The following is a 16,155-nucleotide window of genomic DNA, read 5'->3' on the forward strand; positions in this document are numbered from 1 at the left end:
TCACCAAAAAATTCATGATTAAAATAGCGTGCCTTTAAAAATCTTCCCTCTTGCGAGCGAAGGGTTAATTTGAGGGAGGATAATAGGAAATGGCCTAAGTTTAAGTCGCTACCTAAACCTATTTGTCGCTATTCTAAACCTAAATACGACAGGTCGCGACGATATAAATAGCTGTAACCTTGCTTAAGTTACTTAGAGAGATTTTTTTCAAGATCCCTGACTTTTCTTAAACTGCACGATCTTATCAGCTTTAACGCATGTAAATGCAGGTAGACACGGCTTAAAGATGTATAGTGTACTAATAAATACTAGTAGATGACAATCACGTAATACTAAATGTAAAGCTCGTGATATACCAAAGTAGCGCAATCCTTTTATCTAAGTCGAAATGCCGAAAACTTTTCTATTGGCTATTTCGATCTAATTGTCTGTAGTTCAATAAGTGCTTAGTATTATTATATGGTATTGTTAATAGGTCCAAAATGGAAGATCTTACGCTATTTTATCTAGATATCTTTAATTAAATGCAATCTACATTAGGCCTAAAAATATTATAGGTGAATATTATAGATGAAGTAAACTTCGTTTGAGACCTCCTTTAAATTAAAGTAAAAGTTAAGATACAAGTCAGGCAGAGTTGGACAAAATTGTAATTTAATTAACAATGACAAATGAGCAATGTAATTCTTAATTCAATTAGTAATTATATTTCGTAATTATTAATTGCTGAAAACAATAAAATGAATTCACGAATTACTAATTGTATTAAAAATTACATTGTAATTTGTAATTGTTAATTGAATTACAGTTTCGTCCAACTCTAAAGTCAGATCGTTGGGTGTAAACTAAGCCATTAATCTACTTTTAATAGTATTTTACTTTTATACTGTATAAGATTGCGATAAGTATCTACAATATTTTCTGTCTTATTATTAGAAATTCTTTCTGAGAGTGTACAGATCGTCGCAAAAATTATAAAAATCTTTCGTATCCTCAAAGGGCGCGTGAAGAAATAACAGTTGCGTGAATAATGCGTAACCGTTCGACACGACGAGCGACGCGGCGGGACATTAAGCATTCACGACACGGATTTGTACACGCAACACGTGAATAGTGCGTCACGGGCGTGACGTCGCGACGCGAGGAAAACGTGCTTTACGACATTACATTACAATGCCGCGCTAAAATGTTGTCGTCTGCATTACGTAATTTAATCAGACGCATCTCGTTAAACTCGACATCATCTACAATTTGCAAATGAATTTCTAAATCGCGATTCATAATCTTGACGACGTGCTTGGCAATCATTATTTGCGTTTGATATGAACTCGATGAACTCTATGATGAATGTAGAAGTAAAAACATCTTATTCAAATCATGTCCGTCCTATTCGAATTACATGAGACATATCCTCTCGCAGATGAAATACGTACGCCGCAGCGGAGCGGAAATTAGCAAATAAACTTCCGTGACTTTCAAATATGACAATTTATTTTTCAATTCCAAATGTATACACTTATTGTACGCTGGAACGGGGAAACGGAAATTACTGGTAAATAATGAATTCGCGTATCGTTAAAAGATATTACCGCATGCGGCACTCGTCTTATACTCGACCACGTAAGCTTTAGAGGAATTCGTGCGCCGATGGTCGTAGTATTTTCTTCTCGATTTCTCTCGGCCATACAGTAACAAGATGTTCCGTCGCTCTCTATAAATAATTGAGTTTATGGACTCGAGTAAAAGTGCGCTTTTAAGTTCCGAACAGTTGCCTCCCGCCTCTTGACTTCCCTGATGATAATGTTCTCGTTTAGTTCACGACAATATTCCTGATCCTTGAAACGATTTAATCAATTCTATTTCAATTTACATACGCCGCGTACTTATACATACACTGAAATATAACATACTCGACGTACATATTTTCTCATCTATAAATTTATAAGTATTAAACTCTGAACAATGACCATGGCAAGGCCGTAATGACGAAATGAATAAAATTTCGTATATGATAAAAAGGATATAATAAAAGGACTCTATTTTATTAACAAATCTGTAGTGTGTGTGTATGTATACACACACACACACACACACACACAGGCGTAGGGCGGTACGGAATATATTTTCTTTATACCATTCTTTATATCACGTTAAATATACCCAACATCGCCGCAAAAATACTGGCCTCCTACATTTAGGAAAATGTCGCTGTATCACGGTTTGTTAACCAGTAAGAGTATTTCTGTGTAAACATCCGCGTAATTGCTGTGGACGGTGCAAACGCTTTATTGCTGTGGGCGTACATATTATTAGGTATATAGAGTACTGTGTCCCGCCACTTTACGTCGCACTCGCTCGCTTTTCGCCGGTTCGTTAGAGCGTGACACACCCTTATTAATTCTGGCACAATATTTAAGTAAAAGCTCATAACTATTATCTGCCCACATCAGCCGAGTAAATCAACGTAAGCCCAACAAACAGGTGGGAGGTAGTGGAATTAATTTAGCATCAACAATTTTTCAATCAACTTACGTCGGCCAACATCACGAGATAACACGCTCCGCAAACATGATCATACATGCACGCTACGACCAAGCAAAATTTTATGCGTATTCACGAGTAAAATCTTTCACGAGAGGTAAACCTAACAATGCCAGGCTCCGATAGCTTAATAGCTCCGCCGCGCCGGTATGTTGATGGAGGTTGTTTCTCATCAGAAGTACGCGAAGAGAGAAGTACGATGTCGTCGAAGTTGACTTTAGCACCACCGCGACGTAATTGTTTAGTTGCGTTGTTGCATTAAAGAAGAGAAACTGCGGAGAAACACAGAAAATCGGCAAAGTTAAAGTCTGCATTCGAAAGCTTTGCTAGAGCCTCGCTGCTTGATAATACAGAAGGCATTCCGGATGGATGAATATCGCAAAACGGTTTGTGAGATGAACAGAAGCACAATGGTTTGTAAGCGAAAGCAATTCGGGATGGCTTTACGACTGCTACGCATATATAACTTATGATATTACTTGCTGATATGCCAATTCATCCGAAATAAATATCCACAACATTAAATATCTTCCGGAAATTGCCAGTCACATCCGTGTGGATGTTGTTTAGTGCGGCGAATTCTGAAGCGAAGCTTCCGTAATCATTAAAACCGTTCGATACGTATTTACAGTAAAACCGATTATGTCTTATTCCAGGTATTGCAATGGATAATGACGATCGACTGGGAAACAATTTGTCGATCTAATATATTTATATACTCGAGACGAAGAGTTTTCGCAATTTGTAAGGGGATCCAACAATGGGCGAATTAACATCTCTTTAACCTTTCCAATTGAGCGTTGAGTTAGCACAAGACAACATCCCATGGATGTTAACACGAGACAATTTCGTAACGAGACAACCACGCGAAAAGACACACGTTTCTCCGCATAACGTGAATAGCAGTATGCGTCCGCCTTTCTTCAAATTTCACAAATTTTTAGAATTAAAAATGCCGTTTTATCAAAAGGGATGCAAAAGAGACAACTCTACCTAGAATTATATAAAGAGAGAAACTAGAAAGAGAGAGGATGGAGAGGAGGAGAGACAGATAGATAGATAAAACGTTTATTGATGTTCTAGGGCAAGTCCTCTAAGAATATAAAAGAAAAAGTAATTTTTAATATATTAGCAGTATAATCGTAACAAAGAATTTGTGACAGAGTATTCATAGCGAGAAAATAGAATGTTGCGGAAGCATTACAAAATATTAAAATTAAAATTACATATTATAAATACAAATATTACAAAGGTACACCTTACAAAAATTACTGACATTGCTAGAATTGCAAAAATACAAGAATTGTGACTGAAATACAAAGTTATGAACGAGAAGTGTGTGTTCGCGGGTATGACCGACATGAATTTGAAACTAAAAAGAGAAAGATGAGAAAATAACGCAATTTATTTAAAACTGAAATAGAGTTATGTGGTAGATTTATGGAGGATATATTAGAATGAATTAAAATGAGATAAGATAAAATGAAATGAAATAAGATATGAAGCAAAGTTGTGCGATATTTACAAATTAATAGAAGATAAAATGGAAGTAAAATAAATTGAAATGAAATGAAATAGGACAAGACAAAATGAGATGCGAACTATTCATCCCTCAACCCCCGCTACCGCAGATGACAGAAGAGCGCGCGTTTAAAAGCAAATTGGAGCATTGAGCAAATCGGAGTCTCTGATACTAGCAGGAAGATTATTCCAAAGAACAGAGCCGGAACATTGAAAAGAAAGCTGATAAGTGAACGTTCTACAGGTGGCAACTGCGAGGACTGCATTGGAAGCACGCAAGTTATTGTGAAAAGGAATGTGGGGACGGAAATTGCAGGAGAGATTAGGAGGGATGCCGGATCGGACTATGGAAAAGAAGAGACAAGTAGATAAGATACATTCTTCTGTCATGCAGCCCAATGAGTGGTAGTGTTCAGAGACATGCTCGTCTCTACGCAGATTTAAAATAAAATGCACGTAAGCATTCATCAATCTTTTTAATTTTGTTTTTTGTTGCCAAGTTAAGTGAGGACAGCCGCAGTAATCGAAGATTGGAAAAATTAGCGAAGTTACAAGCTGAGTGCGCAGGCGAGTCGAAAAGCAATTTTTGTGATAATTCAACTTCCGTAAGCTGCCCTTAACGCGGTTTGAGACATTTTTGACCTGCTCGTTCCAGGTGTAGGTAATACAAAGACCAAGATTAGTCACTTTATTAATACTGGAAGATTAATATTAGAACTATTTATTAGTAACTAGAGAGAGGGAGGGAGGGAGAGAATGAACAAATAGGAAAGATCAGCCATTTCCGGATACCATTCCATCTGCTTTAAACTGCGCGGATTCGTCGCAAGCTTTCCTTCGTTTCGCTCACGATCAAACTCGGGCGAGCTTTCAGGGGATGCTAGTTGATATATAAAGCTTTATTAATGGACTAACGCCCGCCGTTGCAATGCCCACGGCCAGCACAGAGTGGACAGAGCCGGCCAGAATAACGCGTTAGCTCACTTACCGGAAAACGCGTCGCCCGACTCGTTCGTCGGATGCTCCGCAAACTAGGTGTGGCACTTTTCTACAACGATCGGAGCTTAATCGTGTTTAGTCACGGTGTGCGTCAAGCTGTGCGTCGTTTCGACGCAAATTGTGTTGACAGGAATATATTGTTTCGACGAAGAGGGGGAAAGTCAGATATTTCCATTATATCATAGAAATTTTAAAAAATAAAAAATTCTGTATAGATAATACACACCGAGAAAAAAATATTTGCAATATATGCAATTACCTTAATTTAAGTACAATTTAGTACTTATTTTTGGTGCTAATTATACGTATATTTTTCGATAGAATCACAAAAACGATAAGTGAATCAATAACTACCCTAATTCTATTCTCAACAATCAAAATAATGTATATTAAGGTTAGGTATAGATTTCACCAATTATATATTATAGCAGTAATAATTATAAACTGGAGCTTCTAACCGTAATTATTTTACCATAAAATTATAGTCATAAATATCAGATATTTTTCTCTCAGTGAATCTGACGTCGACATTTCTTAATTATGATAAAAAAAGAAACAGATTAACAATCGACGAATAATAAAGGCAAAGACTCGATTTTCTAGTTTTGCAGTAGCACGCATTGTATTTTTCGATCCCGAAAGATAACAAGTCTCTCGCGCGGGAACATTGACTTACGCGTGAATGATATCACGTGCCTGCTGTAGATCCTAAGTATCCACCGGGAAATTATTCGCGACTTAAACGAGCACCGTCAGAGCTATCGCTTGTATTACTGGCACCACTAACACCATCACCACCACCGACACCGTCACTGCCATTATCACCGCACCACAACTCCCATCGACGTCGCCGACGTTACCGTTCGTGCTTCTGACACCGCGGCAATACACCGGCGACTTATGAATATTTACGCCAGTTGAATATGCATACTACTGACAATGTATTATTTTTGCTCGACGGGAGATCAATATACTACTGCGCGATACACACATATGTGAGGGCAGAAGTGTACAACGGAAGCGCGTGCGTGCACAGGATGTTCGAGTTTTATCGTACCAACTGCTATTAGCAGATTTTGCGCTAAAAATATAGAGACACAAAGTAAAATTTTGTTTAAAATAGAAACGCGTGGCAAACACTTTTGTCTTTCACTTAAATTAAAAAGAAACTTGACTCGACAAGAATAATTTGATTCGAAACTTTATTTCGCTCGAAAGATTGACATGTATGAAGTTCGAATAAACGATGGTTTTTCATAAAACTCTCAATTTTGTAAAGATTGATTATTGACGATTGGTACATAGTGAAACAGCATCGTATATATTCGTACGTCAAGTTTATGAACGTATACGCGAATGTACACGCATATACGAAACCATTTACTTCAACGTGCAGTATATACAATCGTATTCTATTTCTATATTCTATTTCAATGAATGTTGAAAATACGCCGAACGTGCCCAAACAACGGCGATGAATGTCATATATTTTTTAACCTGCATCGATATGTTTCATGAACGGTTGCATAAACCGAAACAATTATCGCAATTTATCCTTGGCCTTTAAGTAGAGGTGCTCCGAATACTCTTAAAAATTTTAATTTTATAATTATATTTTTTCCTAATAGATAAATATAGTATATTATAATTAAATTTACATTAGTTATATGTTTCCTTATGAAATAAGGAAATATAAAAATAATAAACTTTAACCTTCTAGGGACGGCATCTCATTATTAAACAATTTTCGTGTCAAAAGTAATCTTTTCATTGCTTTTGCACAAAAATTACTTGAATCTATCGATACTTACACTATAAATTTGAGGTAAATTCCGGATCTGTGCGGAATTACACGATCAGAAATATTTACATTTCAGTGTTTAATGCTACATATATTTCCATCTTCAGTTAACTGCAACCTGCACAGACTCCAAATTTACCTTAAATTTAATTTAAAAAAATGTTACAAATATTCACCCATAAAAGATTAAGATTTCTTGTATGAGAATCTGGACAATACTTTTATTTTCATTTTCCACAAGATTTTAAAAAATAATATCTGGAATGCTGTAGTCATCTCACTTACTCACTTAGACCCGATTTCACAATATATGTTTATCTAAAGATTAAAGGTAAGCAAGAAATTTATGAATAAATTTCATTGATAAATCGGTTATCTTTAATCTTTAAGTAATCATATATTGTGAAAACGGATTAAGAAGAATTAATTGTACTGAATCAGAAATATCAATATTTCGCGAGACACGGGAAAAACTGTCATGAAAAAAAAAATATTCTTGTCTATCAAATAAACTTCAAGCGTAACCGCATTCAATTTTTCTCAGATACATCAACAGTCGACAGATCTTAATGTGCTGCCTAACGTGAGCGTCAAAGTGTCGTTTTCGCGTGTCTCGTGAATTAGCAAGAAACCTATTTCGACTCGAGACATTCGTCCCGCCCGGTGCATTCATCAAGAAACGATCATCGATGCATTATGACCGTTGCCGCCGTGACCGACGTGGCACCGGTACACAGGAATTAGCCATTAAGCGGAATGACGTGCGATTTCTCGAGAGACGTTTCCGCGGTGAAAGGAGAACTGCCGGAGAAATTTAATGCGCCTCGCGCACTCGAAAAAAGGGAGGTCCTGCGGCACCGTAATTCAATTAGGCTCGCTGCATCGAAATTTAATGGGCCGCGACGCTGCAACTTCGTCTTGGAACAGTGCCACGACGCGTCCGGCGCGGGGCCGTGTCCGATGCAGAAAGGGCACAGAGCGCACGTTGCGCGCCCTTTTGTGCCCGAAGGGCCAACAGAAGTACCCGGAAAAGAAATGAAAGGAAAAAAAAAACAGACATCAGACATTCCCGTACAATAAGCGAACGTTTCCGCGAGAGTTCTTTTCAAGGAAACGTCATGTATTTGTGGTAAAGTTGCGTATATAAAAGTTTAACTTTAATTATATTAAAAATTCCAATTAAACATCCATTGCAAAAATAAGAGACTGAAATAATAAATTTCCTACTAAATTATTTGACATGAATTTAAATCCTCATACATGCGCTTTGACCTCGTGTTTGAATTATGACACATGTCAAATGCTACCTCTCTCAGTTACCACTCAGCGTCTCCTGTTTATCTACTGAGAACGTCGTGATTTATGAATATGTAGACACGTCTTTTTTTTCTAGGTCTTTTAAAAGTACCTATTAATGTAAAGACATTTATGAACTCCAGCTAGCATATATGCGTTTTGACGAATAAATTGAAATTGCTGCTACGCGAGGCTAAATGTATTTAACTCGTCGCGTGGGACTTCATTCGTTGGTTATTGAACGGGATATTAGGAAATCTTGGTAAGGCCCAGATACTCGTTTCGTTCCTTCTTCAAAGGAAGCGCATATCTTGCGATATTTGATTGGAAATTCTTGGATTCAATATGAGCGCGGCGATTTACGTGGAGCATATATAGACGTAGAAGTTATTGCCAAAGAGTGCTTACAGCCAATATCGATTAAAGTTCAACAGTATGTTCTAGAAAATCGCAGTCTTTCTTTCTTCATTTTAATTTCATTATTTCAATTATTTTCCTTTTTTAAATGTGAACAAAATTTTTCTAATTGCGCATCTTATTGATTAATAAGATTTTCGTTAGTTCCTTGAATTATGGTAATTTAAAAGATTCATTTATTCTTTAAATCTTATGTTATGTAACCTTTTAAATCAGTTATGCAACCTTTTTCATTTTTAGAAATAGATGAAATCTTTCGAGCCACATGTTTATTGCGTTTAAAAAAAAAAAGAAATTATTTTATGTTTTATATTTTAATTATAAAAGCTGACGAATGAAAAAATGAAAAAAATTAATAAAAAGTTTTGTTGGAGTGTTTAAAAATTTAACTACAGATTTGAAAATAATTCTGTCGAAATATCAAAATAATTATATAGGACACTCCGGTTGCTAGAATATTGAATTCTAACTTCTTCAGCTTGAGTGTCCTACATAATTATTTTGAAATAGTCCAAATTATTTTCAAATCTCGCCATAATCTCGCTAAATTTTTAAATATTTCAGAAAAATGATTCTTTCCGTGCGAATGGAGAAAAAATTTACAGATAGATTGCGCATCACTGTTTTAAAATAATCTATTTTAATCACTCACCTTCATTGTCGATGGAGAAAATTCCGACGCCGTCGCCTCCACGAATACTGTATCCGATCCTTGAATCTCCGCCGGGAGGATCTACGTCCTTCGCTCGAACAGTAGTGACGAGGGTGCCAATGGGTTGGTTTTCGAAGACACTCGCGGACACGACGAAATCATCGAAGACTGGCGTATAAAGATTCTCGTTCACGTCGATCACCTCGATCACGAGCATCGTCTCGGAAGACAAGGACGGCTCACCGCGATCGCGCGCGACTATCGTCAGCGTGTGCACCTGTCGCTCTTCAAAGTCCAAGCTCTGAGTCGTTCTCACTGTGCCCGACACTTTGTCAACCTTGAAGAAGCCCTCGCTCTCCATTGCGTCCGACAGAAAGTATTCCACATCGCCACCCGCGCCTTCGTCGGGATCCGTGGCATCAACAACGGCCACGACGGTCCATATCGGCACATCTTCGCGGATCTTGACGTTGTAATTCGATAGCGCGAAGGTGGGCGCGTTGTCGTTGACATCATCGACTGTTACCCTGACGAGCGCGTCCGAATGCAAAGGTGGTGTATCGTTGCTATTATCACGCGCGCGAATCCTCAGCTCGTATATCTCCTGTCGTTCCCTATCGAGCTTGCCGAAGACGCTCAGTACACCCGTCACAGGATCCACACGGAAGTCATTGGTTTCCGTCACAAGAGAGTAAGTGACTCGAGCGTTGTCACCGAGATCAGCGTCGGTGGCGTTAGCGCGCCATACGTTAGTGCCATTCAGCGCGGTCTCGGAGATTCTGAAACTTGCCAATGATTTCTCAAACTTGGGCGCGTTGTCATTGACGTCCAAAATAGTGATCGGTAGCATCTTCGAGGCGGATTTCTGCGGTTTGCCCAGATCGAATACACTTATATTCAGGTAATACTCATTCTCCCGCTCGCGGTCTAGATAACCGATCGTATTCAAGTCACCGGTATCCGGATCGATGCCAAAGACGGAGTCGCGATCACCACTAGATATAACGAAGACAAGCTTGCCATTATAATCGAGGTCGCGATCACGAGCGCGTATTTGCACGAGAACCGTGCCGAGCTTGAGAGATTCATTGACTCGTATCTCATTCGGAAAATCGATGAACTCGGGCGCGTGCACGTTCTCACCGTAACGACTCGGTATCAAGGTGTACTCGTCGTCCCGCGACGGCATGTTGTTCTTCTCTGCCGAGGCGATCGCGTCCGTCAGTCTACGCGCCACGCCGGTGTCGTGACATTTGAAAGCACCGGTTTCATCTGTCAGGATTCTCGCTGAGCCCAGATTCCGTTTAGCATTCACAAGATGTATGTGCACGGGATTGACGTCCGCAAAGTGTGTGCCATCAGTGGCGGTAACGTTGACAGTTCTCTCGGCCGTCTTGACGTCCGACAGATCGCAAGCGACCGAGAGAACGCCGCTGGCTGAATCGAGAGCGAAACAATTATCGGAATTGCCGGACACTATGCGGTAACTGACGATGTTCCCGGCGTCGAAGTCGATCGCGGACACGGTGATGATCTCAGAGCTGATCGTCACGTATCGCGGCACGTGACCGCTGCAATCGATCCGCTCGAACTGCGGCCGATTGTCGTTCACATCCCGCAACTTGACTCGTAATTGCATCTCCGCCTGACGTCGATAGGGCAGGCCCCAATCGCTGGCCCGCACGTGCAGTAAATACTCCCGCTTCATGGTCTCGTAGTCCAGCACCTGTTTGGTCTTGACGATACCGGAGAAATGATCGATTTCAAACGGCACTTTCTTAAGGTTATCGATGCTGTAAGATATGTAGGCGTTTTCGCCGGAGTCGCGATCTTTCGCGGTAACTCGCACGACGGACGTGCCGGCCGGTTCATTCTCGTCTATCATCACCTCCATTTCTGGCTGGTCGAATGTTGGATCGTTGTCGTTGGTGTCGACCACGTTGATTTTCACCTTTGCCGAGGATTGTTTTCTGGTGCCGGCGTTACCTTGATCGATCGCCGAAACCGTCAGCGTGTAAAACGCTTTCTTCTCGGCATCCAGATTGACAGCGGTGTACAACATACCAGTCTCGGCGTTCACGTAAAACTCGCCACCCTCATTGCCGCCGACTATCTCGAGATATACCAATGCGTTCTTCCCTTCGTCGGCGTCCGTGACCTTAAGTCTTATGATCGGCGTGTTGATGGGCGCCGTTTCCGGCACCTTGACTTCGTAGATCTCACGACTGAACACCGGGGCGTTGTCGTTCACGTCGACCAAGTGCACCGGTACAAATTTGTAGCTGTACCGCTGCGGCACCCCGCGGTCCATGGCGCGCAGGGTGAGATTGTAACCCTGCAACGCGGTCTCGCGATCAAGCAGGTGCAGTACCTCGATGTTGTACTCGCCGGAGCGTGATCCGCCGGCCGGACGCACCCTGAAGTGACCGGCCGGATCACCGCCCACGATGTCAAGGCTCGCGATTTGGCCGTGCACGCCATCGTCACGGTCGATCACCCGCACAATCGCGTAGATATCGGCGTTCGAATTCTCGACGATATCGGGCAGTTGATGCACGTAAATCTCCGGTGCGTACAAGTTCACCTGCCGTACCCTGATCGTGACCTTGGCGGTGCTCGCTCGGCTACTACCTGCGCTGCGAAACAAAGCGCCGCGATCCTTCGCTAGGACTACCAGCTCGTGTATGGCGCGTTCCGCGTACCTAACAGAGAAAACCAACTGTTTGCTAACTGCTTTTGACATATACAAGTCTAATGGATAGTTTAGGTGAAGAAGAAGAGGTTATTTAACATGCTAATGAGCTTCGCTAAAATAACGGAATGTACAAATAAAAATTAACAGCCACAAAGTTGTACACGATAAATATTTGTAATATGCAAAGCAGGGGAAAGAAATAATCGTAATTAATCTGAAAAATTCATAAAAGTTTATGCATATATGTTTCTTGGTACTAAAGTAGTTCGAATTTAAATCTTTTTTTGAGATAAAAATAGTAAAATTAAAATTAAATCATGTGATATACAACAGGTATCCATACAATTTATAACTTTTATTATTTTGAAAATCAATCGAACAATTCATTAAATTCCCGTTCGAATTAAGTAAAATTATACTCTCAAAGTTTCTGCTTTGAATTGCTTAAAACACGTTGTGATTACAAACTTTGTTTTAATCTATGTTTGAATTTTATTTCCGACGTATTATTAACAAATTTAATTATAAAATGGAAATTAGACCAACGTAAGTAAATTAAATAATAGAACGAATCCTTTTTAATTGGAGCAAATATTGCACTTAAATTCATAATATCAAATAATATCTAATTTAAATTATTTTTAATCATGTCTGTAGGTAACTCTGCTTCTACTCAATGTTGTTAATTTAAAACAATGAAATTAAATAATTTAACTCAAGGAAATGCATCAAATTTAACTCAAATTTTGTTTATTATTTACTAAGTATATATATATGCATATATTAATATGGATCTTGTTTACTTTGAAATCACAAAAATATTGTAGATTGGACTTACACTGACATTCGTAAAAATAAAAAATAATAAAATGTTAACTCAAGAGATTGAGTTACCATTGTTCCTAATAACTACAGTATAGTGCATAATAATCTTGACACTTGGACCGAAAATAAGATTCTTTCTATTATTTGTTATAGATTTAAGATATTAGGAAAAAATATGCTCCACTGCACTTACCTGAGCGGTCTTGTGAGCGTTATTACGCCACTGACCGGATGAACGGCAAATTGATCGGTTTCCTCGGCGAAGCTATAGTAAATCTCGCCGTTTCTGCCGAGATCGGCGTCCTCGGCGATTACCCTGAGTATGCTGCGATGCAAAGGCGTGTCCTCCGTCACGGTGGTTTCGTACTCGATCGGATAGAACAGTGGATTGAGATCGTTTGTGTCGAGAATCGTTACTACCACCGTAGTGTCCGCTTCGAGCAAGATTGCTCTGTTTCTATTGTCGCGTTTACTCCAGGTGGCACGCACTACGAGCACATATCGGTCTTTGCGTTCGCGATTCAGCACATCGACATTACTGGTTCGAGTCCTTATCAGGAGGAAGCAAAAATCGCCGACCGTGCGCTCCTCCGTTTTAAAGAACTTCTCGCGATCGCCGCTCATTATGCGAAACTTTACGTCAACGTCACTGTCAGCGGACGCGAGCTGTATGCCCATCCTCTCCTCGGGCACGACGTACGTTTTGCCGATGGAATTCTCAGGAATGGAGACATTGTACCGAGATTGCGTGAAACGGAACTCGGGTTCCGAAGAAAAACTCGCGTCAAGCGTGATTGGCAAAGTCGTCGCGGTGTCGATTGACGAGATCGATGGCTTCATTGAATCACCGCCACCATTGCCATCGCCGTCGTCGTTTCCCGCGCCTCCATCCCCGCCGCCACGTAATGGCAGAAGAGTCGTCGGCACGGGGTTGTCGGAAGACGGGGAGCCTGCCGTGGCCGCGAACAGCCACAGCCACAACCATGGCCAGGCGTGCAGCGCGCGCTGCTTTATCCTATGCATGATGGTGTCGCTAGCTCATCGTCGGTCCTTGTCGACGAACGCTTCCGCCCGATTTGTCTTTCGCCCAGCAGAACAAGGCCACTGCGAGGCACGAGACTTCCGGCCCCGTTTCGCGTATCGGCGGCGGTCACCTGAAACAGTAAACAGCGCAACAAAGTTTAAGCGATGAGTTAAGCGAAGGTGGAAGAGGCTCGTAGTCTGGTACGCAAATACAGTCAAACGACAAGATCCAAGATTATCTTCCATGACAGCTACCGACTTCCACCCGATCGAGCGCAAAGACGAGACTAGCTTTAGGGGAGGAAGTTAGGACGAACGAAAGGAGAGAACGGATGGAGACCAAACTCTCTTCCGGTTGTGCATTATTGATCGACGACACGATCGACGTACGGAACGGCAGATAAATCATTGGAGTGTGAGAAGTTGCGAATACCGTACTATCCGAATCAATTATTTATTGATGGGACTCTTAACTTTACTCAATTGTCCATTTCGCGGAATTCCAGTGAACGTAAAAGGGACAATCAAATGCAATTATGTATTCGTTACGTCGCTTCGGTGAAATGCGATTGTCCTGAAAGAGTGCTATAGAATATTCACGTATATCGAAACGCGAATTAAAATTCCATTGACATTGCAGCACTCGATCGAGTACGCCAATCGAGTCCACTTCTTGTAGAAGATTCAAGTTAAATTATTCTTCGTAGTAAAGTAAAATATTCTACTTTGCATATAGGTATGTATATGTCTGTGATCTCAATCAGAAATATCCTTTTGCAAATGCGCAAAATAAAGAAAAAGATAACAAAAATATTTTAGTTGAAGAAACATTTATATTGAACAGTTACTAAATAAATATACATTTCTTTGCTAGTAATGAACAAAATACAAATTTAACTTACCGATTACAATTATTAAATTTTATTTATCTTAGAAAAAATGATAAAAATAAAGAAAGTTTTTCTCTCTCAGATACAAAAATTTCTGGGTGAACTTATATGTAATATATATCCAATTCTGTAAATTGCGCTTCAAATCTTTTTTGGTCTTGAAATGCAATTACGAACAGAATCAGAATAGGAATATATCACTTATTAAATTGACAAGCACTTTAATAATTTTTTATGCTGATAGGCACTTTTATAAAAAAATATTAATCATCAGATGTTAATTGTGAATTAAAATTGAGAATGTTAAACAAGATTTGAACCTGGAACTACGGACTAAATATTTTTTTCAAAAGTATACCAAAAACCAGATTAGTAGTACCTCAATTACTAAAAAAAATATACGTTTCTCTCGTAGCAATGTACAAACTTAATTCACTGATTGCAGCAACTACAAAATTTTATTCATTTTAGCAAAAGTGATAAAAACAAAAGGAAGTTTTTTCCTCTCAAAATACAAAAATATTAATTTTTTTTAAAAGAATGCTAAGTCAGATTAGTATCTCGATTACTAAATAAATATGCATTTCCTTCATAGCAATGTACGAATTACAAACTTAATTTACTGGTTAGCAGCAACTACGAAATTTTATTCATCCCAGCAAAAGCGATAAAAATAAAATTAAAAAATTTTTTCTCTGTCAGGATAGAAAGATATTTTTTTCAAAGGTATGCTAAGTTAGATTAGCAGTGTCTCATAAATCCTAGCCAATCACTCCACCATCTGACAGTCCCAGGACTCTAAAGCCGCAATATCAACGACTCGTGTCAGGATGCAGGTGAGATACGATGGAGGGTACTAGGATTTTGCCTATCTTCCAGTATCCTGCACTCGTATACTCTCTAATCTTGACCAACGGTGTTTCTGGCCGCATTTGCACGAACCGATGTATGTTGCCGCGCATTTGACAGCTCGATGTCGCTGCTATCGATACGTCCGTCGGTGGAATAGGACCGATATATTACGCCAACGAAAACGCATCACAAACTCGAATGATTACGGCTAGTTTTCCGCTTTCCATTTAAAAGATTTCGAGATATATGCAAATAAAAATCTAAATAAAATATTTAATTTTAAATTACCCGACGCTTGTTTCTGCTCAGAAGTGGAAAAGATCGTGATGATTTAAATAAGAATAAGTGCAATTGCAAAGCGTCACGGGAATCGCGCTCCGGTCGCATAATTATCTCTTGGAGATAAGACGAGAGCTTCGGATCACTCGTGAATCGCGAAATTGCAGAGACGGAATTATTTTCCCGTTACAACGCTCCGAGTTATTTCACTCGGAAATTTGTGAGGCGACGTGGTTATTATTACGGAGTGCGTCCGCTTTAATGACAAGCAGAAAGAAAATTGACCTTTAGCTTCTATAAAACGTGGAACATCGAGAATACGCCTCTGGTTTTCGCTCGCGAGAGAAACGTTCACGCGGACTCG

General features: G+C 39.8%; 1 protein-coding gene and 1 long non-coding RNA gene across 8 annotated transcripts in view; one reads left to right on the forward strand and one right to left on the reverse strand.

Moving 5' to 3' along the window:
* Positions 1-16,155, reverse strand: part of kug (FAT atypical cadherin kugelei) — a 407,027-nt gene that overhangs the window by 272,495 nt on the left and 118,377 nt on the right. For all 6 annotated transcript variants that reach the window (XM_087408611.1, XM_087408606.1, XM_087408610.1 and 3 more), the window contains exons 2-3: positions 12,941-13,901; positions 9,228-11,929 (exon numbers count right to left, since the gene is read on the reverse strand). In XM_087408611.1, the coding sequence (XP_087264737.1) occupies positions 9,228-11,929; positions 12,941-13,770 (3,532 nt within the window). In that variant the 5' untranslated portion in view covers positions 13,771-13,901. The remainder of the gene's footprint in view (positions 1-9,227; positions 11,930-12,940; positions 13,902-16,155) is intronic.
* LOC147908755 (uncharacterized) overlaps positions 1-16,155 on the forward strand; it is a 163,411-nt gene that overhangs the window by 44,768 nt on the left and 102,488 nt on the right. The gene's annotated exons all lie outside the window — the stretch shown is intronic.

This window comes from Acromyrmex echinatior, chromosome 8, assembly GCF_024713525.1.
Source record: "Acromyrmex echinatior isolate Ae372 chromosome 8, ASM2471352v2, whole genome shotgun sequence".
Classification (NCBI taxonomy): domain Eukaryota; kingdom Metazoa; phylum Arthropoda; class Insecta; order Hymenoptera; family Formicidae; genus Acromyrmex; species Acromyrmex echinatior.